Source organism: Lupinus angustifolius, chromosome LG03 (assembly GCF_001865875.1).
Source record: "Lupinus angustifolius cultivar Tanjil chromosome LG03, LupAngTanjil_v1.0, whole genome shotgun sequence".
In the NCBI taxonomy this organism is placed as follows: Eukaryota; Viridiplantae; Streptophyta; class Magnoliopsida; order Fabales; family Fabaceae; genus Lupinus; species Lupinus angustifolius.
This window is the reverse complement of record NC_032011.1, coordinates 350,372-375,813: the sequence shown is the minus strand read 5'-3', so window position 1 is coordinate 375,813 and position 25,442 is coordinate 350,372. Positions and strand designations below refer to the sequence as shown.

At 32.2% G+C, this 25,442-nt stretch overlaps 4 protein-coding genes across 4 annotated transcripts; all 4 read left to right on the top strand.

Annotated features, from left to right (window-relative positions):
* Window positions 1,073-3,965, top strand: LOC109342239 (protein TRM32-like). Its single transcript, XM_019580263.1, has 4 exons — window positions 1,073-1,169; window positions 1,443-1,516; window positions 1,633-3,013; window positions 3,229-3,965. Exons 1-4 carry the CDS (start codon window positions 1,073-1,075, stop codon window positions 3,804-3,806), a joined length of 2,130 nt encoding a protein of 709 aa, XP_019435808.1. The 3' UTR covers window positions 3,807-3,965.
* LOC109342719 (triosephosphate isomerase, cytosolic) lies at window positions 5,393-8,345 on the top strand. Its single transcript, XM_019580676.1, has 9 exons — window positions 5,393-5,440; window positions 5,756-5,831; window positions 6,208-6,331; window positions 6,548-6,632; window positions 6,756-6,888; window positions 7,124-7,218; window positions 7,486-7,564; window positions 7,889-7,971; window positions 8,062-8,345. Exons 1-9 carry the CDS (start codon window positions 5,402-5,404, stop codon window positions 8,107-8,109), a joined length of 762 nt encoding a protein of 253 aa, XP_019436221.1. The 5' UTR covers window positions 5,393-5,401; the 3' UTR covers window positions 8,110-8,345.
* LOC109342717 (serine/threonine-protein kinase rio2-like) lies at window positions 18,986-20,493 on the top strand. The gene is made up of 2 exons (XM_019580674.1): window positions 18,986-19,282; window positions 19,943-20,493. The coding sequence occupies exons 1-2, from the start codon at window positions 19,064-19,066 to the stop codon at window positions 20,303-20,305; spliced, it is 582 nt and encodes a 193-aa protein (XP_019436219.1). The 5' UTR covers window positions 18,986-19,063; the 3' UTR covers window positions 20,306-20,493.
* Window positions 22,706-25,247, top strand: LOC109342716 (scarecrow-like protein 14). Its single transcript, XM_019580673.1, has one exon. The coding sequence runs from the start codon at window positions 22,740-22,742 to the stop codon at window positions 24,729-24,731; it is 1,992 nt and encodes a 663-aa protein (XP_019436218.1). The 5' UTR covers window positions 22,706-22,739; the 3' UTR covers window positions 24,732-25,247.

Genomic DNA, 25,442 nt, shown 5'->3' with positions numbered 1-25,442 from the left:
GTTCAAATTCATAGGATGAATTAGTTAAAATATAAAATTAGTTTTTTTTAAGTTACTCTTATAGTGTGATTATATAATATTGATATTAAAAAATTCCATATTTTTATAAAAATGTTGAAAGATCCTTTGAAATGGTATGTAAGATTTGGAAATGTGTTAGGGAGTGAATGTAATTTAGTAATATTCCAAATATGTGTTTATTCTAACAACAATTGTTGAGCTGTATTTAGTTGTCGCAAAGGTTGTTCAGATTGTACCATTTCTTCATAAACACCAAATGTTCCACACCTTGCGTGCGTAGTTACTCTGCTTCACTTTCATTTCCATCTCTAAGAGGTTACAATTTCATTCTTTCTGTTTATTAAACGTTGAGGAATACAATCATTTTTGTGTTATGTTATGTTATGTTACTATATGATTGAAACCAAACATGTAGTTTTTTTATAACTAACGTGTGTGTTTTTCATGTTACTGGTTATATTTCCGTTTCTTTGAATATTGTTCCGCTGCATGTTTCTGTTATATATATATTTTAATTATTATGAACACATCGATCCCAGTTTCTGTTTTATTTCATGTTTAATGAAACTGCAGGAAGCAACCGTTGCAATAGACAATTAGCAATATGCAGTCTTTTAAATTGCGACTATTGGTTAGTTCGATTGCGGTCATCACAGACGTCACATAGTGAAATTTTTTATGATTTTAATAAAATATTTTTGAATTTGATGTGATCTAACGTGGTTGCGCTATGACTCGATGCGACCACATTAGTGTGATGTGATTGCAACGATCACTGACAATATTGTGGCTGCATCACTTGATGGAGTAAGAAATTTGAATCAATGGCAATATGTTATTGTTGGAATCTTTTGTTTTTACTTTCATTTAATGTGATAGCTTAAGCCTTTGTTTATAATTTCATGTATTCTCCTTTCTCTATTGATGTTTGTTATAAATATTCATGTAATATGAACATATGAATGTGGTTATTAATATCTTCAATTATGGTTCCGCAGGACAAGGCTTAATTGAAAACTACAGAAGAAGATTATCTGCATTATTATTAGTTATGGTAAAGGAACACTTGATTTCTTCTGAGAAGACCAATGTTGAAATTGAGGGCAATAATAATAATAATAATAATAGTCATTCAAGATACATGAGGGGTATACTTCATGTTCTTAACTATCAACATTGGCATGTCAAAAGTGTCTTACATAGCAGAAGAAGTGGTAGATGTAAGCAATTTTATCACTATATATTTTTCCTATTACACATTATTCCTTATATTTTAGTTTTTATATATGAATCATTGCATTTGGCTTTCTAGCATGGAATGTACTATAGGCCTATATACTTTTATCTGTGTGCATCTGAAGCTGCATTCACAATCCTAAAACTTTACATGCTCATAAAGCTCTACTTTAATCTATCTGCAGATAAGAGAAAAACAGATTTGGATAACCACACCGGAAATCAACAAAATGGAGATGCAGAAGCAAAATCCCTCCCTGTAAGTTTAAAACTTCATGCTCAAATTTTACGGTCATGGCAACAAACAGTTGTAGATTATCTTGTATATAACATGGATATGTAAAACATTCTAATTGAATCTAATATAAATATCAGGTCAGGAAACATGGCAAAAAGTTGAGTGCTAAAGGGAAAAGTTGCCCGAAAAATCACAAGGGACAGTGCACCAAAGAGTGTCTACATTTAGAGTCCTCAGGAGAAAACCAGGCCAATAGTGAGAGTGCACTTGATTTGGAGGAAGATGGCAAGTCAAAACAAGAAGCTTCTCTTAACCAAACACAATTGGAATCAAACAAGCTTAAGAGAGACATTTCCGATAAACTTGATAAGCATAGTGATAGTTTGGAGATACTTGGCATGGAGAACGATTTAGTCCTCAAGTTTCAAGGAGATTTAGATGTCGGCGGGGAAAATCTCCATCAAACTTCCAACGAGAAACATTTGACAAAATCAGAGTCATTTCCTTTAACCAGATATTCAATGATGAGAAGGATGAATACTCCTACCTTTAGACACAAGCAAACTGAAATTTGGGCCTTCTCCAAGGGAGAAAAGTTGCTTGCCGGTGCTCAAGCACCAAAAATGTCTGCATCTAGTTTTGTAGAAGATATTTCTTATGAGAAGCAAATGAAACAAAAGCAAAACATTTATTCACGGTTTTCTCAAGGATTAAATCACAAAGGGTGGAATCAAATGGTTCTTCATAGCTTCAGAGTCATAAAGCAGAAGATAAAAAATGCTCTTTCTGAAGCAATCTACCATGTAGCTTCACCTGAATATAGTAGTACCAATGATGAGAAAGAGGTCTCAGAAATCGTAGATGCTGGCGTGATTCGAGAGTGCGAAAAGACTGAAAGCTCAAATGAGATTAAAACTTCTGATTATGTTTCCAACAAAGATGAAGCTGGCCTCATCCAAAGAACATCCTCTCTAGATGGATCGCTAGACAAATATACCGAGTTGTTTGAGAAAATCTTCAGTAAAGATGCCAATAAGTATAAATGCTTAAATTTAATAAATGAAGATAAGGTTCTCAAGAGTGGAAGTGCTTCTAATTTATCCAGAAGAAATTACTCTCTGCCTTGTCTCGAGTCTTTAGGCTTCATCCTACATGAGGTACTTCGTGATAGGAATATAGGGCATACATTGGAAACTGATAATCGTGTTCAAAGAAAATCACTGAGTTCTTCTTTACAAACTGCCAAGTCACTTGATCGGATTGAGGAGACTGAAATCGTGGAAACAGTAGAAGGAGATGGCAGAGATGTGAACTCTGGTCTTTTATCTGGTAAGATTGTGGACAAAATTGATGAAGGAATTGCCTGTGATCAAAGGGAGAACATACATGAGATAGCATGGGAAGATGGAAGTTTCCTCAATGAAAATGTGGAAATAAGTAAGACTATATATCCTAGCAAGGAGGTAGTAGCATCTTTCGAAGCTATCTGCGAAGACAATACGACCATCCACGCCGAAGGTAATAAATTTGTGTTAATATTATATGCATGAGATTAGCATAGTATTTCTTTGAGATGCCATGATATCATTAAGATATATTTTCTCTGTTCATATTGAACAACTTTCACTAGAAGAAATATTGCAGTCAATTTTCTCCTCTCTTAATTTAAGCCTTGTGCTTTCAACCCCAACAAAGATATATAATTGGTGATTGTTTTGCCGAAATGAAACCAGGTGGAGAATTGAATCCGCGAAGCTCTGGCATGGAAGAATCGGAGAGTGACAACCATTTCCTGCTCCATAAATCAGGTACAGAGAATGATTCCAATTTCAAATACGTGAAAAAGATTCTTGAAGTTTCTGGCTTCATGGGAAATGAGCAGAATCAAATGTGGCATACATTAAACCAGCCTATAAAGCCTTCGTTACGTAAGGATTTGGAAAATGAAATTGAATCTTATGGAGAAGAGATTGCAAGCCACTATGATCACCAGCTTCTATTCAACTTAGTTAATGAAGTGCTCCTTGAAATAGATCAGATATCACCAACTTACTTCCCTGTACCCTTCTCCTTCAACAAAAAAACTCGTCCAATGCCGAAGGGGAACTATCTTCTTAATGATGTATGGACTATTGTTAACTCATACCTGAGCTTGAGACCAGAACTAGATCAGACATTAGACGATGTTATAAGTCGCGATTTGGCTAAAGGAAGTGTATGGATGAACCTCCAACAGGAAGAGGAGTATGTTGGACTTGAACTTGAAGAGATGATTGTGGATGATTTATTAGATGAACTTGTCTTCTCATGAAGTTTTGTTTAGACAAAGGTTTATGCATCATAGATTTAATGCTGTAGAACATTGATTCTTTTTCAGTGTGTTTCAGTTCCTAGTACATTTTTTTGATATTTTTTCATGCAGAATAGGATTCATGAGTATATTATTTGATTTTGTAAATAGGGGTTAGTGGTAAATGTAATGGAGTTTTGGTGTTTGGCATGCATGGATAATTTTCATGTAAATAATATATAAGACTGTATGTATGGTTGCTTACACCATTCAGATTTTATTCCCTTTCCATTTATCAGGAGAGACTTAATTTTTTTTATCCGTAATTGTTAGTAAGTTAATATTTTGTTGTAGGTGAGACTCAACCCTCAATTTCCTTCATCTTAACCATCAAACTATCTTGTAACTCCCATTTTTTGTTAATAGTAGGACTCGAACTCACAATTTACTACATTTCGTTCCAATGTAGCAAGTTAGTCATTGATTTTTTATGAATGTTAGAACATATAATATAATAGTATGATCAAGGTTTACATAAATATAAATCTATAAATTGAATATAAATTACATAATTTGATTTGCTTTTTGTATAAAAGTAAAAAGATATTAATAACACATTTTTCTAACACTTTCTTCAATAAAAAAATGTTATTATTGGTTGAAGTTTAACTTTTGGAATGTGAAATATGGAATTTGATTCCATTAGAATGTGTATGTGTTAATTGTCAAATTATGTCTAACTGATCTTGATTGAACTTCCTACTTTTATTATTCTCAATATTCATTTTTTTAGGAAATGATCAATAACCAATATTCACTTTTAATCATAATTACTCATATATGTTTGCAATATCTAAATTTATTGTTCTCATGTTTTATCATAAATATTCTAATTTCAGTCCTCCATTATTTATTATTCATGTTCATTGAATTATCTTTTCTATTCTACTCTCTATAATATTTTTCAATTATAATATACATTATACTTTAATTAATCCTTACAATAGATACACATTAACAAAAATATATCAAAGTAGTTATACCACTAAAATTTATTCAAAAATATATTAACATTAAAGATGAGTTTAAAATTTTCAACACGAATAATACATTATCCATAATTATATGTATTATTTTTATCTAATTAGCCCATCATTCATTAACACTATAAAAAAATCTTGACGTGTATAAACTATTTTACCTTTAAAACATTCCCATTGTATTCATTTTCAAGGGAAGAGTGAAAGGTTTATTTGATATAAATTATTTATACTACTTACATATTATAAAGCAATTTAAATTTATGAAAAATTTAAAAAATATGACTTATATATAAAAAGAAATCTTTAAGAAAAATGTATAATATTTTATTATTATTTATATTAATCGAGTTTAATATTTATATATTAAAGGATAACACATAATTAGTATCCTTATCAATTACAAATAGGATTTAATATATATTAATATATGTACAAACTGTGTAAATATTTTTTATACTGTCAATAAATCATCTATTATTGATTTGTTAACTATTGTAAAAAGAAAAACATATAATAAAAGGGAAAAAACATATTATTGTACTCTCACACATCCTCATTCCTTAGAACGAAAACATGGCCAGAAAATTCTTCATTGGTGGCAACTGGAAATGCGTAATTTCAATTCCTCCTTCCAATCTCTTTAGATTTCTTCAATTTCTTTTAATCTCCATTTATTATATTTAATATTATTAACCTCGATTTTGTTCCGATCATTTTGATTTATGATACCCTTAATCCTCATCTAACACTCGGATCTAATATACTTATCCCTAATTATCATGATCTCGATTGCATTTTATGTGAATGGTTTGATTCTAACTTTTTTATCTTGGAAAAATAGCTGAATCAATTTTTTTTGGAGAAAATCCCTTAATGCGATACATTAGATCAGAGCATAAATGATAACTTGAATTGAATTTGTTGCAGAATGGTACCACTGATGAGGTGAAGAAGATTGTTACTACTTTGAACGAAGCTCAAGTACCCGGAGAAGATGTTGTGGGTGAGTATTACCTAAACATGTTGAATGATCTATTTGGATAAGGAAATTTCATTTTTAATTGTTTCCATTGAGAATTATAATCATCAACATCAAACTACCAAGGACTAAAGATTTCTAATTATGTTTGTTTCAACAGATAACCATTTATTTATGTAGAAATGCAGTCTTTTTAGTCTTTTTTCAACAGATTGTGTTTGTTATGCAATTTGTATTTTTTTGATACCATTGAATTGCTTTACTGCTATCAAAATCCATTATGTCTATCTCGCCAATTATTTGTTTTTCAAATAAGTTCATCCAATGTTTATAGTTGATGTCGATGATGGTATTGCTGATGTTGACAGTATGCTAATGAACATGTTTTCCATTTCTGCAGAAGTTGTTGTGAGTCCTCCCTATGTGTTCCTTCCTGTTGTAAAAGGTTTACTAAGGCCTGACTTCCATGTCGCAGCACAGAACTCTTGGGTCCGTAAAGGTGGTGCTTTTACCGGAGAAATTAGGTATGCCATTAGCCGGTTCTTCAATTTATTTCACTTTAGCAGTTTGCACTTAGCTTCTATTACTAATAATTACTTTTATCCATGTTCAGTTGAACTATGCAACAAAAGCGTGTGTTTCTTTTTTGTTATCATTGATTTATTAATAGTGAGGAACTTATTATTTGAAGCTTCTCCCTATCTTTTAATCCCTGCCTTTTATGTCTATTTTGTTTGCAGTGCTGAAATTCTTGTTAATTTGGGAATTCCATGGGTTATTCTTGGTCACTCTGAGCGAAGACAGCTTCTAAATGAATCAAATGAGGTATGAAGTGTTGAATTATCTTTGCTGTATAATCCTTTTTGCTGGTTGTGCTATAAGTTCTACCTTGTGGAAAATATTTATAACTTTATTTGTGCACTTTCATTGCCATGATGTCTATTACAGTTTGTCGCAGATAAAGTTGCATATGCACTTTCACAAGGTCTGAAAGTTATTGCTTGCATTGGGGAGACTCTTGAACAACGTGAAGCTGGTATTACACTGAATGTCGTTGCTGAACAAACAAAAGCAATTGCGGGTACTTGTCTTCCCATACATAAGGGTTTATTATTCTGCATATTCAATATCCATTAACTTGTGTGTCAGTCTTTCCTCTTTAACTATGAGGTGATGTTCTCACAAATATTGTATGTCTAAGTCTTTGTATATCAGGTTTAAAAACAATTCTAACTGCATTAACAGATTGTCATTATTTCAAAACTTGCTATTTTAGTGGTAATAAATATTTTTGCTGACCTTATTTCTATTTGCAGCTAAAATATCAAATTGGGACAATGTTGTTTTGGCCTATGAGCCAGTTTGGGCTATTGGGACAGGAAAGGTTGCAACTCCTGCCCAGGCTCAAGAGGTAGGCTTTCCTATATTTCATTAGTAACCTTGTTATTTTTAGTGAAATTTTGCTTGCTACTACATTTTTTCTTAAAAAGTTCATCGTTGTCATATATTTTAGATTTGTGTAGCTCTATCTGAAACCTTTTTGTTCTTTGCTCTTGCCCAATAAAACAGTTGATGCCCCATTATTTCAGCAATCTAATTTCCCCCATCTAATATTTTGTGTGAAAGTAACTTGTAGATTGTGTTGTATTGACAATGTGTGTTGGGGTGGTTGGACTAGGTCCATGCTGATTTGAGGAAATGGATTCATGAGCATGTCAGTGCCGATGTTGCTGCATCTGTAAGAATTATCTATGGAGGTACTCCCCTTGCACTTTACCCTGTTTCATTGTATCACATGCAGTTATTTAGATATTAAAGGATAAGCGTTGTTTGAGTCTTAAGACATTAGAGAGCACGTCAGGTGATTTAAACATGGACAAGCACAAGAAAGTTTATTATTTACTTTCAGACTTTGATCCATTTTTCTCATTGTTAATTGTATTACTCTTACAATATTAAGAGGTGTTAAGCTGTCTAATGTCCTGGTCATTGGGGGTTTCCAGGTGCTTTATCATTATTGAGTTGATAACCATAGCTCAGCAGAAGTAATTTGTTATTTAATTACCACATATTAACCGCAGGTTCCGTAAATGGAGGAAACAGCAAAGAATTGGCAGGACAGCCTGATCTTGATGGATTTTTGGTTGGCGGTGCATCCTTGAAGGTGAATTTTATCTCCATTATTCTTGTTGGTGTTAGTTTCTGTCTTGCCCTGGATTTACGTAACCAACTTTTTGTGCTTTTATATAATTAGCCGGAATTCATTGACATCATCAACTCCGCCACTGTGAAGAAGAATTGAAATTCATTGTTAGAAACCGATACGATGTCTTCCTAGCTGCTTCGGAATTACTCTGTTTTGGGTTTTGGTTAGGTGCTGAGGCCTATGCTTTGAACTTGTGCTTAGCACTAAATAATTATGATGACTTTTTTCCCTCATCGGTTTGGATTTGGGTTAAATTTCTATATGCAAAAATTGTGCAAATACCATAACATTTGGTGGCAGATTATGCTGAACTTCTCTAGTTTTAATGGATTGTATTTAGCCTTCTATAATGCATATCACAGAATAGTAGATGGGGCTGAGATATGCCTATAAACTATAATCTGTTTGATATCTGCCAGCAAAAGTACAAACAAAAAATGAGACATTAATAAGTGTTGGTCTACTAGGTGACATTTTGCTCTCATAATAACAGAACTTGAGTTCCAAATTCACTACAACCTTACTCTTAACCTTAAAATGAGGACTCTTTTTATTAAACTTGGGGTCCTAAATTTTTATTTCACCAAACGTAAGTTTCAAAATTTATAGGCTTGTAGTGGAGTCATTGTTCCGGTTCCAGCATGCGAACTCTCCTTGGACTCTCTGTCATTTTTTTTATAAGTGAAAATTTTATTAAAAGAGTAAGAAAAATACCAGCAGAATAACAAATGTACAAGATAATCAGAGAGAAATTAAATCCCCCATCCAACAAAGCTACAAATCCTTAGAGTATATGTCAATTCCTTCCAACAAGTGTTGTTTTAATGAATCAAATTTAGACCTTTTGGTTTTTTGGGTCTAATAGAACTTTATACCACCATATCAATCTTATTCATTAAGAGTTGAATTGATTATAAGGATATAATTTAAGTAGATGATTAAGGTATGAGTGATTAGAGTAGAAGGCAGGTAGTGACATGTTAGTATGGGCCACGTTGTTGTGTTGTGTTGTGTCTAATCAAAGGTGTGAATTGCGTGACTTTCTCTCTATGTTAGTACTATGTCCTTGCAAATCTCTCTCATTCCCCAAAAGTGACCTTCCTTCCTTCATTTATGTATAATTAAATAAATTAGGGGACAGCTACCTTAGTAGTCAGTATGGTAGGTCATTCTCTTTCACCATCTCCTACAACTACTTTAATGTACTATACAACTCAATATAAATATAACTTTAACTTTAAAGTGAACATCTTCTCCTACTAGAGAGACACATGCTTTAAAAACATAAGAAATTTAAAACACTATACTATCTCCATTCATTACTCTATCCCTTCCTTTCTATTTCTCTATACCATTTTAGATATTCAAAATGAATGTAGGAAGAATATTATTCTAAAATTTTAGAGCTAGGTGAATTTTATTTTTAACTAAACATATCACAAATATGAATTAAGAAAACAAATCACATATATCTGCCTTTAATTTAATGAAATTCACGAAAAGGGTATATTATCATTATTTCTAACTTGTAATAAATAAATATAGAAAAACAATGTTCTTTCATCAGGTCTTCATCCTTGTCCTTGTCCATGCATGAACCCTTTGATCCCTAGCTAGTAGTAGCTACATCAGGCTATGGTTCTCTATAAGACTATGACAATCCATAGTAGAAAAAAAGGTCACACACTATTACTAGACTTGTAGACCCAAAATGATGGACTCTGATACAAAGATATATGATATAGTACAAAACTTTGTTAACGTGTTAACCTTGGGAAATGTACTTGTACCTTTTTCTCATGAGCACATCTGCTCTCCCACACTTTGTGTCAGTCCATGTGTCATACGATTCATTGACATCATCAACTCCGCCACTGTGAAGAAGAATTGAAATTCATTGTTAGAAACCGATACGATGTCTTCCTAGCTGCTTCGGAATTACTCTGTTTTGGGTTTTGGTTAGGTGCTGAGGCCTATGCTTTGAACTTGTGCTTAGCACTAAATAATTATGATGACTTTTTTCCCTCATCGGTTTGGATTTGGGTTAAATTTCTATATGCAAAAATTGTGCAAATACCATAACATTTGGTGGCAGATTATGCTGAACTTCTCTAGTTTTAATGGATTGTATTTAGCCTTCTATAATGCATATCACAGAATAGTAGATGGGGCTGAGATATGCCTATAAACTATAATCTGTTTGATATCTGCCAGCAAAAGTACAAACAAAAAATGAGACATTAATAAGTGTTGGTCTACTAGGTGACATTTTGCTCTCATAATAACAGAACTTGAGTTCCAAATTCACTACAACCTTACTCTTAACCTTAAAATGAGGACTCTTTTTATTAAACTTGGGGTCCTAAATTTTTATTTCACCAAACGTAAGTTTCAAAATTTATAGGCTTGTAGTGGAGTCATTGTTCCGGTTCCAGCATGCGAACTCTCCTTGGACTCTCTGTCATTTTTTTTATAAGTGAAAATTTTATTAAAAGAGTAAGAAAAATACCAGCAGAATAACAAATGTACAAGATAATCAGAGAGAAATTAAATCCCCCATCCAACAAAGCTACAAATCCTTAGAGTATATGTCAATTCCTTCCAACAAGTGTTGTTTTAATGAATCAAATTTAGACCTTTTGGTTTTTTGGGTCTAATAGAACTTTATACCACCATATCAATCTTATTCATTAAGAGTTGAATTGATTATAAGGATATAATTTAAGTAGATGATTAAGGTATGAGTGATTAGAGTAGAAGGCAGGTAGTGACATGTTAGTATGGGCCACGTTGTTGTGTTGTGTTGTGTCTAATCAAAGGTGTGAATTGCGTGACTTTCTCTCTATGTTAGTACTATGTCCTTGCAAATCTCTCTCATTCCCCAAAAGTGACCTTCCTTCCTTCATTTATGTATAATTAAATAAATTAGGGGACAGCTACCTTAGTAGTCAGTATGGTAGGTCATTCTCTTTCACCATCTCCTACAACTACTTTAATGTACTATACAACTCAATATAAATATAACTTTAACTTTAAAGTGAACATCTTCTCCTACTAGAGAGACACATGCTTTAAAAACATAAGAAATTTAAAACACTATACTATCTCCATTCATTACTCTATCCCTTCCTTTCTATTTCTCTATACCATTTTAGATATTCAAAATGAATGTAGGAAGAATATTATTCTAAAATTTTAGAGCTAGGTGAATTTTATTTTTAACTAAACATATCACAAATATGAATTAAGAAAACAAATCACATATATCTGCCTTTAATTTAATGAAATTCACGAAAAGGGTATATTATCATTATTTCTAACTTGTAATAAATAAATATAGAAAAACAATGTTCTTTCATCAGGTCTTCATCCTTGTCCTTGTCCATGCATGAACCCTTTGATCCCTAGCTAGTAGTAGCTACATCAGGCTATGGTTCTCTATAAGACTATGACAATCCATAGTAGAAAAAAAGGTCACACACTATTACTAGACTTGTAGACCCAAAATGATGGACTCTGATACAAAGATATATGATATAGTACAAAACTTTGTTAACGTGTTAACCTTGGGAAATGTACTTGTACCTTTTTCTCATGAGCACATCTGCTCTCCCACACTTTGTGTCAGTCCATGTGTCATACGCTTATGATTGATCAGAAAAATATTTAATAATTAAATTTTAACTTAAATATATTTTTTCTGACCAATCACAAACTCATGACACATGTATTGACATAAACTATAAGACAGCAGATGTGTATCCCTTTCTCTCTATTCTTTTGCATAATCTTATTCAGCTTTTTGCATCAGATAGCAACCTTCACTATCACCAATATTCACCAAGGAAAGGATCACTATCTCATTAAATAGAAACAGATATCATTATATATATGATTCTACTTCAAGATTCAATAACTCAACTATTTACAGCTGTGCCATTGGTTCATTTCCAATTCGTTGTTATAACTAGCTAGTTGCATGCTAAGTAGTGTTTTGAATATTTTGATCAGAGATACAAAAATTTAAAGGTACCATTAACTCCTTGTATTTTTTGATTTGGCATAAGTAGCTAAAGATTTACTAAGTTTGAGCTAGAAATTAAAGATGAGAAGATTAATTACTTGATAAGCAATAATGGAAATTATTTGTTAAGATTAATTCATACCTCAATTGAAATAAGTTGTTTTATTATCACATGAGCTGATTAATTAGTTTATAATTCACATGATGATAGTAATAATATATATTTGTTCCATTGAGTAAGGTTTTGCACACAAGAATCATTCACCATAAGAGCTAGCTAACCCTCATTATAGTGTAAACATAAACTGTAGTACATGTCTCTAGAGATACATAAACGAAAATAAGGTAGGAAAATATTAAAGAAGCCACTGCCATGAACCTACCCATAATAAATTACTCATTCAAACATAATTAGTTCAGTGGAATTTGGATGACTATGTCCATTAATTAGAGAGAACTATATGATCACTAGTTCAACACATAGCACTATACAAAGAAACATACGGGGCTTATAGTTGCTTAATTAATTAGAGCTGCAATGTTCCACGACATGATGAACAATAAAGAACATGTAATATATGAACATTGCAAAACTTCAAAGTTTGCATGCATGGAGTCAAATTGATCTGAGTTGAGTTGGGAAGCCATTAAAGAACAGTTTTTTCTTTCTTTCTGTTTTAGAGAAATTGAACTCTTGGAACATGATTGGTCCCCCAAAAAATACATGTGTTTCAAATCAAAAGAAGAAAACTGAATTTTATGCCACATTAACTAAAATTAAGACCTCCGTACGCTATACCAATGTTCAATAATTTATAGTTATTACACTAAAAATATAAATTAAAAAGACAGAAAGAGAGATAAATATGGATAGTGTTAAAAGAAAACGTGGTAAGGGTAGGGATATAGAAGATAATTGTATAACAATGTGCAGAAAGAAGATGATTGATAAAACCAAGATATGATGAGAGAAATATAACAATGCATAGAATAATAAAAGAAGATAAGTAACAATCCAATATAAGAAAGAGGCTTAGGTTTATATAATTTCTAACAAAATGTTCTCGAACTTAATTTTCTCCATTTTCTACATCTAATATATAGTTATTAATTAAAAAACGGTACAAAATAGATAATCAATGATTACAATAAAAATGAGTGGGAATGAAACATATAACGTAAGATGAGTTATTATCTAGGGTTGATACTTGGAAATGGTAGTGGGGTCACGAACTTGAAAGAAAGATGGATTTTTGATAACGATATCGTACATATGAAAGTGCTTAATGTGAGAGAAGGTTTTAGGTAGTGAGATAAGGTGTGTTGAGTTTTGTGAGCGATGAAACTGAATAAGGTGAGTGTTATCTGAGTTATGGTAACGAGTCCAACCGAGTTGAGCGAGTGTGTGTTGAAGTTGAGAGTGAGAAGTAATAACCTGGTTGGTTGGAAGGTAAATAAGTTGTCTTGGTCTTGCACCAGGAGCAGTGGGTGTTCCAGAAGAGTGTGGTGTGTGTTTGTGTTCGAATGATTCCTTTGTTGGGTTACTTATCAATCTTGCTACTCCATTCTTCTCGAATATCCATACTCCTGACATTCGATGCTCTTCTCACACGCCAATTGCTTCTTCCTTTGATCCAGATCAATCATATAGTCAATGGAACACGTTACTAGATTCATCTTATCTTATATAGTGGCTACACTATTAGTAGAGGTTTAAGGTGATGAAGCTTGGGAGTTATAAGGTGGTCTGATGATGTTGAAGAAGAAGATCGTAAGGAATGAAGTGCAGGAAGTTGTGGGTTCGAGTTGTACCATCAACAAAAATGGGAGTTATAAAGTGGTTTGATGCTAGGGTGAAGGAGGTTGAGGGTGGAGGCTCACCCACAATAAAATACTAACATACTAACAATTGCCGATAAAAAAAAGTGATGAAACTTATTTTTCTACATTCCTCATTCTTATATTGATTGGCTAGACATTTATTAATTTGTCTATTTCTTTATTGATTACATAGATTCATTAGCTAGGAGTATTACTTATTCTTTTAATATTTTTGTCTTGATTAATAAAGTTTTTATTGCTAATGAAAAAAATCACTTTGTTTAATTTGTTATAAAATATTGATTGGTCAATCAGGTATTAGTTTGATTGAATTCATTTACATTAAAAATTATAATAATTCTTAATAGTTGTTGACATAATTTAATATCTTTATATTTTAAAATTGAAAATATTATGATATTTAATGCAAATGAAAAGTATTTCCTTATTAGATAAGGAAGATGGTGATATCCTCCTGAAATGGAAGTGGAGCCCTTAAATAAAGCTAGCCTCCAGAAAGGGTTAACTTGACATGTGATCACACTGCTGCTAAAAATGATACCACTATTTTTCCATCAATTCAATTTTACAAAAAACACATAAAAAATATAGTTTAGAGCCAGTGATGCTAAATGCATTTGATTTAAAGATATGCTTTGCACAAATATACATTAAATTGTTTAACATTTTCATCATAGATTATGTTACCTCTTTTCAAATGCTATGAGATGATAATATATTTATATACTATGAGAGCGAAGAAACCCATACCATACGATATGATCAGAGTTTGTTTGAGTACGTTAGGTACCACGGAGTGAAATACCCAGACCTAAAAATGGAATAACCTTTCTGTACACTCATTTTGGACGTTATTTCTTGTCCTTTTCATTTTTCAGGTATTCTTAAATGTGTGTTTGTAAAGAAGATAAGGGTGAACTTATTGACCAGTCAAATTCAAATTACTTCCATTGCATTTCGTGCTAACTAATTATGTCAATAAACGATTAGGGTGTCAATTTCAAGTGTCAATAAACGTTGAAATATCATGCTAGCAAATTTTGATACATTGTTCTAATCTATCAGTTTTTAATATTTTAAATAAAATTTGGTAAAATAAACTAAGATATGTGAAAGACCTTGTTCTTTTCTTTGTTCTTTTGCTGCATTGTTTCATGTTTTTGTGTTATTGGATCTCATACTTAAACCTGTAGGAAAAAACCCTATTAAACCCAGAGCTTAATGTGAAGCCATTTGTCAAGGCAGCTATGAGAAAATTTAGAGCAAGGTATGAAGTTGTGATTAGATATATATTCGAATTGATAGAATATTATCTTATTTAGAATTTAAGTAGTTTAGTTTATCGCAACAATTATCTATATATATAATAAATTATTTGGTGGACTCATATTTGAGTTTGATCAATCTTTTATATGCATTCCTCTAACCCTAAATATCCATGGTAAGAAATACCTAAAACACACTATGCATCATGTTACAATAATTACATATGAAGGGTATGCATCATGTTACAATAATTACATATGAAGGGTATGCATCAATAAAATGCATATGAATGAGTACAACACAAGTGGTAGATACCCAATATGAGAGATATGGAATTATAAGCTAGGAAGGTGTTGGGCATTTAATCATGCATCAGAGAAGAGATGGTGCTTCTTTGGGTAGTTGAACTACAACTTAAATTCTTGTTCGAACAAAATAGGGTCTAGTTTAAAACTATAATGCTGATTTCTGTAGGGAGAACAACACTGCATTATGAACAAGAGACCCTTTCACTTTATTATTGTCTTCAAAGGGGTTCTTATATAAAGATGTCTTTCTTTTAATCAGTAAACTTTAGAGTCAAATCATTTAGAGTGTTGGAACTTTTTATGAGATCTCAGAAACTGCCACCTTCAAGGTATAGATGATGAAAATAAAACTATACCCTACCTTGTATTTAGATGTTTTCTGTGTATTCTTAGCCTTCATTCCAAGGTTAAGATATGCATTTAAGCATAAAAGTGTTACCATATTATATCTAAAAGGTAAAAATGTAACATCATATTGATTTTTCCTTTTGTTTTATTGCTAGAAATTCAGTGTGTATTCTGTATTGGTTATCCTTCCTATATATTTTTTTAGTGGGCCATAATTACATAGAAATATTGGTTTTGGTCTTTATAGTTCATGACATGAAAAACCAACCTCTACAGCCCAAAAACAATTTCAACCCGTGGAACAAAACTTTAGCGTTGGTCATATAGAACATTTCTATTCTGAAGGATATCCGATGTGGGACTAAGTTCAATAACTTTCTGCTGCATTATCTTCAATTAGTACAATATTCAAACTTAATTGATATATCATATCTTATGCATTGGTGCAGATACTACCTTCATGAGGTGCAGATATAAGTGCATATGCTACATATAATGGATTTGATTTAGACTAGAGTATGTATTAAAGAGTAAGTGCCATGCCTATTGTAAGGATATTTTCTCTGCAACATGTGACTTCTTTCATGCCTATGTGATTAGTATGAATAAAATTTGTGTTCCAAAATTTTGTTGATTGCTTTGAATATTGATGTACAACTATAAATATTCTAGTTTCATAGAGAAGTGAAGAATTTATATGACCCATTAGTGAAGCTATACGACTTAGTCATGGATAAACAAAGATCATTTGTTTCGAACAGTGTTTAATTAAAACTTAATGGGTGTTATGGTTAGTTTTGTATATAAGTGGGACCCAGGTGGGTGATGCCACACCAATTTCCTCCACATTTAGATATAGGGTAGAAAGATAAATCTACTATATATATCCATTATTTTGATCTTATTACCTTTTAACTAAATGACTATCTTTTTTGTTGACAGCAAAGATTTTTGTTTTACATGAAAAAGTTGATTTGATAAATTGTTGGCTCGTGAATAAAAGCTCCAATATTTTGGAACAATAAGGATAAATTATGATAATAAAAAAAAGAGACATATGAAAGAAAAGTCTTTTTCCACCTTTTCCTATCCTAATTGTCCCGTGTATTTTTTGACTCGGTCACTCTTGAATTGTTGTTGTGTAGTGTAGACTGTGTTTCTCACAACTTTACCTATCACTACTTACTAGTAACTTACTTTGCATCAACCCCAATATATTCGACCATGCTCTTGTCCTTTTCTCTGCGTCCCACTCTTATGCCTTTCTTATTATTATTCTTCCTTTTTTCTCTTTCTTAGACAATAACATCTATACCAAAAAAATTACTCCGTTAAATCCTCAGGATGATCATATTAAAATTGTAGAGTCATGCATATATTTTGATAAAACAATAAATGAATAAATAATGAATTGAGTAAATGAATTGTGTATTGAAAATGGATAGAATACAAAGTAACATTTAATCCTTTTATATAAAAAGAAGGAAAAAGTAACTACTACTCTAACCAAAACTAACTAGTTAATCAATAATTAACTATACTATTAATCGATTAACTCTCATGTAGAATTACAACAACTTTAACAAATCAAAAAGTTAAAAATTTGATTTCTAAAGACGACATTTATTGGGAGGGACATCCATGAACATCGAAATGGATTAGTTTTCTTTTTTAAAGAAAAAGTGCAATGTATAATTGAGTTGGAAGTTGAACCCATTACTAATTTCGATTATTTAAATAAACATTCGAATACCGGTATTATCGCCTGTTTACACTGATTCGAAGTTAAACCCATGTGTTAGTATTGTCCTAAAAAATTTTTGTATAGAAGTGTGGTTGTACTACTTAGAGAGAGGGAAGTGAGCAGCATGTGAAATATGAATATGGCTGGGGGTGTGTACTTTTAGGAAGTGGAATGCTTAATTATGGTATTAATATTATTAACATTCTCTTTGTTTTTTAATGGAGTGAGGATGTTTTGTATCACAAGCAAGGAACAAAGATGAGAACTGGTCCCAGCATTCTTTTCGGTATTATCGATTCTGCCTCCAAATTTCTACTCTATTCGTGACAATTTATAATGTTTAATATCTATGGGACATTAAATAGCATATAAATAACAAGGGTTTTTTTAATGGAGGTGGTAGGGTTGAAGTGCTAATTTGCCTGTTAAATTTGGTTAAGGGTTAGCTTTGGACTCCTGGGTATCTGATGAAATGATAATTCGACCCTTGAGATAAGTGGAAATCTATAGACAAGAGGTATTTATTAAGAGTATAAGGATGTAAGATTATAATTGAGTGTGTGTAAATTTCTTTATCGGGGATCCCTATTTATAGAGAGATGGGTGAAACATATTTTAAAGTCTGTTGTTTTAATCATGATAAGTTGTCCTTCAAGGTCTTGCTAGGATGATGTCCTACTATGTCTCTGCTATGGCTGATACAATGCTTTATCTAGGGTGATACATTTTGTTGTTTATCAAAGTTGTTGTAGTCGTATATTAGGTATGTGTTTGTCGCGTGACAAGGGGTAGCTCACAGTATTCAGAAACATGTTCAGCTCTTAGTAACGTATGTATTTTTCAAGCAGTATGTTAATTCTATAGTAAAGATTTGTGGTTTTGAAGGTGCTAAACATGTCATATATTGTCTTTGTTATCTTCTCCCTCAATTAGGTCGATCATTAGAGTATTATCCACAACATCTTATATTAGATCTTATTTGATCGGTGATGGACTATGCCCATTGAGTTGGTTGGTATTTAACAATACCAATATTGAGATGAAACAAGAACCAACAATGTTGGTATGATATGGTTTACCAATCCTCTAATTCCCTGAAACTAGAATATTTCAATTTTAGATAAGTTGTATTCAAGTAATACTCATAAAAGATATGAAGTTGATAAAATTGTGGGACCGTCATAATTTTAAAGAATTTTGCTAATCTTTAAAAAATGTACTCCAAAAATATATATTTAAATCAATTATTACGGAATCTTAAAATATTTCTTTAATAAGAGTAAGACCTATAGCATCGTTGACATTTAACATTAATTAATGATGAATGAGTTACAATGATAAAGGTGATAATTTATTAACATTGAGTTATTTTAGTTATAATAAATTGAATAATGCAAGGCACATTAGTAGGTGACAGCTATATTAATTTATTAATTCTACTTCCCATTCTTGTTTCTTCTATGTTCTATCTATCTCTACTTCTACTACTTCCAAAACCTTCTCTCTCTCTCTCTTGATATGGAGAAAGCGATGACAGATTCATTAGAGAGATCTCTTCAAAACTGTTCCTTAAACAACAACCATACAGAAAAGGAAGAAGAAAAAGAAGAAGAAGATGATGATGTGTTAATTGTTGACAATCATCATCATCATCATGTATCAAACTCAGACACCACTTTAGACCTTAACTCTCATGTCTCACTTCCTTACCATTGGGAACAATGTCTAGATTTAAAGGTATATTATGCACTTTCTTTTATTTCTTCTTCCCTCTTCTCTCTCTCTCTATATGTATATATACTATGTGTGCATTTAATTGGGTCTTCTCTTTTTTAGTACACACATATATGTGTGTTGTTGTTATGCATTCAATGCGTTTTCATAGTACTTTTCATAAATGTATGTGAACAACAAATATTGCACACATGAAAACCCTAGAAAAGGATTCCATTTTTTTTTATCTCCATTAATTTCCCTCTTTCCTCTGAGCAAATTTTCTGGGTTTGACCATCCCGAAAATAAAATAGATAGATACAACCGGTGTGTTATCTGGGTAGAAATGCAACAAAAAATAAATTGAAATTTGTGTCACTTTTTTCATTGTACAGAAAATATAATAACTCATCTTAACTATTAACTATTTAATCCAACACATAGTGAAACATCAAATGTTGTCTGGAAGGGAGAAAGTATTATGTACTTGTGATCTGGTTTATGTTTCCTTTTGTATTTCCTTACTTGTTATGCTCTATAATTTATATGGAATTTGTTATATATGTAGGTAATTAATAACAAGATCATGAGTTTATAAGTATTAGCTAGGTATATTATTTAAGTATAGTGTGGAATGAATGAATGAATATATGATGAATTGATTATATATATATATATACACAGACTGGGGAAATATATTATATAAACTGGAGGAATGGGATGAAAGCAAAGGAAGATCCAAGAAGTAATAATAGGAATGAAGAGTCAGAAGAAGAAGAAGAAAGCTGGGATGATAGTGAAGAATCATCTTCATCAGAATCATGCTGTCCCTCTTCTTCATTCAACAACAACAAAGAGTATCATCAGAATCAGAATCAGAATCAGAATAATAATGTTCTTGTAGTGGCTGGTTGCAAGAGTTGTTTAATGTATTTCATGGTGCCTAAACAGGTTGAAGACTGCCCTAAATGTACTGGTCAACTTCTCCATTTTGACCGATCTCAAACTAATGATCCCACATCACCATCACCATCACCATCACCATGATCATGGATCCACCCACACACCAAATTTCTTTACCACCTTGTTTCTTTTCTTTTCTCTTCTTCCATTTCATTCACTAATGAGTATGAACTATGAACAATTAATACTACTCTCTTTTTTGTTTCTTATTATTATTAGCATCAAACTACTTTTTATCTGCATAACAGACCCTTCCTACTCTTGTTTGGATCATTAGAATAGGTTTTCATTCCTTCTTGAGTCAAGTTAGTCTCTAACTTATGTTATAAAATATGTTAAAATGAATAATTTGATTCATCTATTTTATAGTGTAAAGTAGTAAGGTCAAAAAATTATCCAAGAATAAAATAAGTATTTACTGATTAAATTAAAACTGTTATTTAATATTTGGTGGTTTTTTTTCTCGGTCCTCAATAAATAAAGTGACATATATTCGGTCAAGTTCTACAGTGGTGGCAGTAAGGTCAGTTTTTAGAAGAAGGAAAGAATAATATTTGTAATGATTGCGACGTGTAGTGATTCTGCATTTTCATAACAATACAATATTATTTTAAAAATTATAATAAAACTCAATTGTACAATGTACAATCAGTGTTTGTCCCCCTTCCTTGTTTTATGTTTCACCTTTGAGGTCCATTTTTTGTTACTTTTTGGCACCATTCATAGGTTATTTCAATTTTTTGTCTTTTCTTTAGTGGCTTTATTACTTTCCTTATGTTCTTCAAATAAGTGTAGGTATTGTGAATTAAATCTCTAATCTTGCTCATTCTTTATTTATTAGTGAATGTGTTCTTAATTTGTAGCATTATTTGCAATTGAATTTTTAAAATAAAGTTTCTTTATTAGGATCATAATATCAATGGTTGGTCTCATCCATTGTGCTAGTAGTAATAAGCGACAACTTTCAAGCTTTTTGTTTTGCTGTAGTCTAGTGGTTTTGTTACAACTAGATCCTTCATATAAGGTTCTTGTGTTCAAGCTCCGAATGTAGAATTGTTATGTGTTAGTGATAACTATAACAATATTAATTAATAAATGGTGGATCACCTTCTTACTCCATGTAATAGTATATAAATACTCATATAAGAGTAAATTCTATAACTATCAATGGGAAAATTGAAAAACATGTACTTTTTTCTATGAATAAATAGAATGTCTGGCCATTTCTTTATCCAATATTATTATAGGAGGATCCACTTATTTCAAGAGTAAGTTTTTTAAATTTATTTCTCATTTTAGCCTTCAATTCTAGGGAAATTCAATGATTTAAATTAGTGAGTAGATCTAAACCATCATATATCCATAAAATGTATGATTATGATGAAGAATACGTTTAAAAAACTTACTCTTAGAATAAGTGAATCATCACAAATTATTATTAAGGTTTCTTCACAAATTAATATTGTAATATAATCTAGGATGAAATGGGCCTTAAGATAGAAGAGGCCAGTACTGTTTTCAACCAGGCCTGTCTCATGTTCTGTGGGACTCAAAATTCAAAGATAAGTTCATTTTAGATGAGCTAAACACACTCATATGAACTATTACCCTTTTACATTCTTCAAAGACCATGTCATTGGATTATCTACAAGCTCAATCACTAATGTTTGATTTATATAACTCACTATTGTTGCCGGAAGGGAAGCAACCAAACCAATTACTTTATTTTGAGACCACATCTTTTATTTTAAGTTATATATTACTTCATATAACATCTCTTTATATTAGTCAAAAAAAATATATATAAAGTTAGTATATATTTAAATTTTGTTTTACTATAAAAAAAAAGTTATAGAGTGATATAAATTTTGGGATATAAGATATGTTTCTTTTCGATTGAAATTGAAAATATGAAGTATGAACACTTTACAAACTCGCATAAATTACGGCTAACGATTATGTTCTTGGAGGATTCAACCTCCACGCGTTTTTAACCGTTGACTTATCAATAAAATTATGTAGTGCTGAGACTATAGGTCAGTATCCAAATGAAAAGCTTGAGCCCTTTAGCCGGTGACAGTGATCGAAAGACCCTTTTGGCCGGTAGGTTCAACACAGTCAACACACATAATAATACATCCGATGGAGATCACCAATCCTAAACAGTATCCACTTTATATTCGAAATCAGTCAGAGTGTGTCATTTTATTATTTTTTGCTTTTAAATTTTTTATTTTATTCACGTATTAATATATGATTTATTTGGGATACTGTTGTGGGACACTTGATCTCATCCTTAATATATCACGTTATTATTAAAGTCTTAATCTTCAATTCAACACGTGGCCGGTATGTATATTGCGGCTTCTGTTTCACTATAAACATGTTTTTTTGTGCTCTACACATACAACATTTTACATCACTAAAAGCAGAACTCAATGCCTCTAAACTTCACTTCACATTTGACTGAAACACTTGCATCTTTATAAGATATAGTAGTTTCATACTTCAGCTTGGTATGTTTATGATGGATAGAATTGTTGATCCACACTATGCTGAAAATAATGCTTCTTTCTCCATCATGGGTAATGATTTCTCTGCTACAGTCCTTAACTACATAAACCAAATGCTCAATGATGAAGAGGACATGGACAAGTCCTATATGTTTCATGATTCCCTTGCTCTCCAAGCCACTGAAAAATCATTTTATGAACTCATTGGTAACAAGTACCCTTCTACTTTCACACACTATCTTCACAACTATCCCACTATAGAGAACCCTTACCATGATTATAGTATTAGTAGTGACAGCACTTACTGCATTACTAGTACTACCAACTCCAATGAGTCTCACTCTCACCACAGTAGTATTCTTCCTATGCATTACCACTCTGTTCCTTCTAACTTTGTTCTCCACTCCAAGTCAACCTCTATAACTCAATCTTCCATGAAGCACATGAGTGACTTCTCTACAACAAATAGTGAGTTTTCCGAGACTTCCGTGCCTGCGATTTTTTATTCAATGTCGCTTGGCGAAAAAGGGTATCTCATGCAAATTGAAAGAGGTATGAAGAAAGATACTAAGCAAGTGATGATTAACGCAGAAGGTGATGAAGGGGAGCATAAGAACCGTGACTCGGATGGAAGGAAAAATCGCAAGCGCGAAGATAAAAGAGAACTAGAAGAAGGGAGAAGCAACAAGCATTCAGCAGTGTACGTGGATGAGAATGAACTATCAGAAATATTTGATAAGGTACTATTTGGCACTGGTTTAGGAAAAAGATCTAATATGATCACACTGCAGCAAAATGAAAAATCATACATGCATGGCTGTGGAAAGAACCGTGCCAAGAAACAGGTCAAAAATGAGAAAGTTGTGGATCTTAGGACACTATTGATGCTATGTGCACAAGCTATCTCTTCTAATAACCATTCAACTGCCAAAGAGTTATTGAAGCAGATTCAGCAACATTCTTCTTCAATAGGTGATGGAACTCAGAGGATGGCTCATTGCTTTGGAAATGCCCTTGAAGCACGTTTGGCAGGAACAGGTACTCAGATTTATAGTACTTTATCATCAAAAGGAGCCTCAGCTGCAGAGATGGTAAGAGCTTATGAAATGTATGATTCAGCATGTCCATTTGATAAGCTTGAAATCATTTTTGCATTGAATTCAATTTGGAGTGTAGCCAAAGAAGCCGAAACTCTTCATATTGTAGACTTCGGTATCAATTATGGTTTCAAATGGCCTGCACTTATCCGTCGTCTTTCACAACGACCTCATGGGCCACCCAAGCTACGCATCACAGGTATAGAGCTTCCACAACCTGGTTTCAGGCCAGAGGAGAGAGTCCACGAGGCCGGGCGCCGCCTTGCGAGTTACTGCAAACGCTTCAACGTTCCATTTGAGTACAATGCTATTGTACAAAAAAAATGGGAAAGCATCAAAATTGAGGACCTTAAGATAGTGAAAAATGAGGTTGTGGCTGTGAATTGTATGTTTCGTTTCGAGAATCTACTTGATGAGACAGTTCTGGTAAATAATCCGAGGGACGCTGTTTTAGACTTAATAAGAAGGTTAAATCCTAGTATATTTGTTCATGGTATTATCAACGGGTGCTACGATGCACCGTTCTTTGAGACACGGTTAAGGGAAGCTCTTTTACATTACTCTGCAATGTTTGATATTTTAGACACTAATGTTGGACTTGAAGATCCAATGAGGTTGAAGTTTGAGGAGTTGTTTGGGATGGAAGTAATGAATGTTATAGGTTGTGAGGGTTGTGAGAGAGTTCATAGGCCTGAGACATATAAGCAGTGGCAGATTAGGAACAAGAAAATTGGGTTTAAGCAACTGTCTCTGGATCAGAAAATAGTTAACAAGTTAAAGGATAGGTTGAGAAATGATGAGTACCACAGTGATTTCATGCTTGAAGTGGATAGAAAGTGGGTGCTACAAGGTTGGAAAGGTAGAATTCTACGTGCTTCCTCATGCTGGGTACCACTATAAGCCTACAATATGTAGTTTACTAGTAAATGTACCAACTTTGATATCAAATCCATATTACAAAGCTAAGTGCTTTGACCCTTATGAGTTGAGTCAATTTTTTTCTGGATAATTAATGTAAGTTCTATAATCATTAAGAGAAAATACTCTGTACAATGTATAAGTAATGTCAATTGTTTATATTTTCATTTCACAAGAATGACTAGGTCTGATATATGATAACATAGAAATAGGAACTTATCAAATGCTAGTGGCTCTCTCAAATCTATTAGGTCGGAGATTCTTACGAGTTAAGTAACACATTGAGTTTGATATTATATTCCTTAAACTACCAGCACAGTGATCAATGGAGTGATTTATGGAGTTATGCAGTTGCCTCACCATCTTTTAAACTACCAAACCCAATGTATTATATTCCTTAAACAGAGAGAAATGGCATCTTCAATCAGCATTCATTTCTTATAATTGCTTGTTGTAATATATCTAGAATTCTCAACCACTTTCAAGGCAAAATTATGTTTGTTTCTTATAATTATGCTTGAGCCTTCACAGATCTCACCTAATAGCACAACATAGCTTAAGCTATTTGGTTATTTCACCCCTGCATGAATCCATGTTCAATAGTTATTGATTATCTTGAAATATTATTGGTTATTCCCTGTAAAGAGAATAAAATTATAATTTTTGTTAACCTGTGATAATCTAGTTCACATT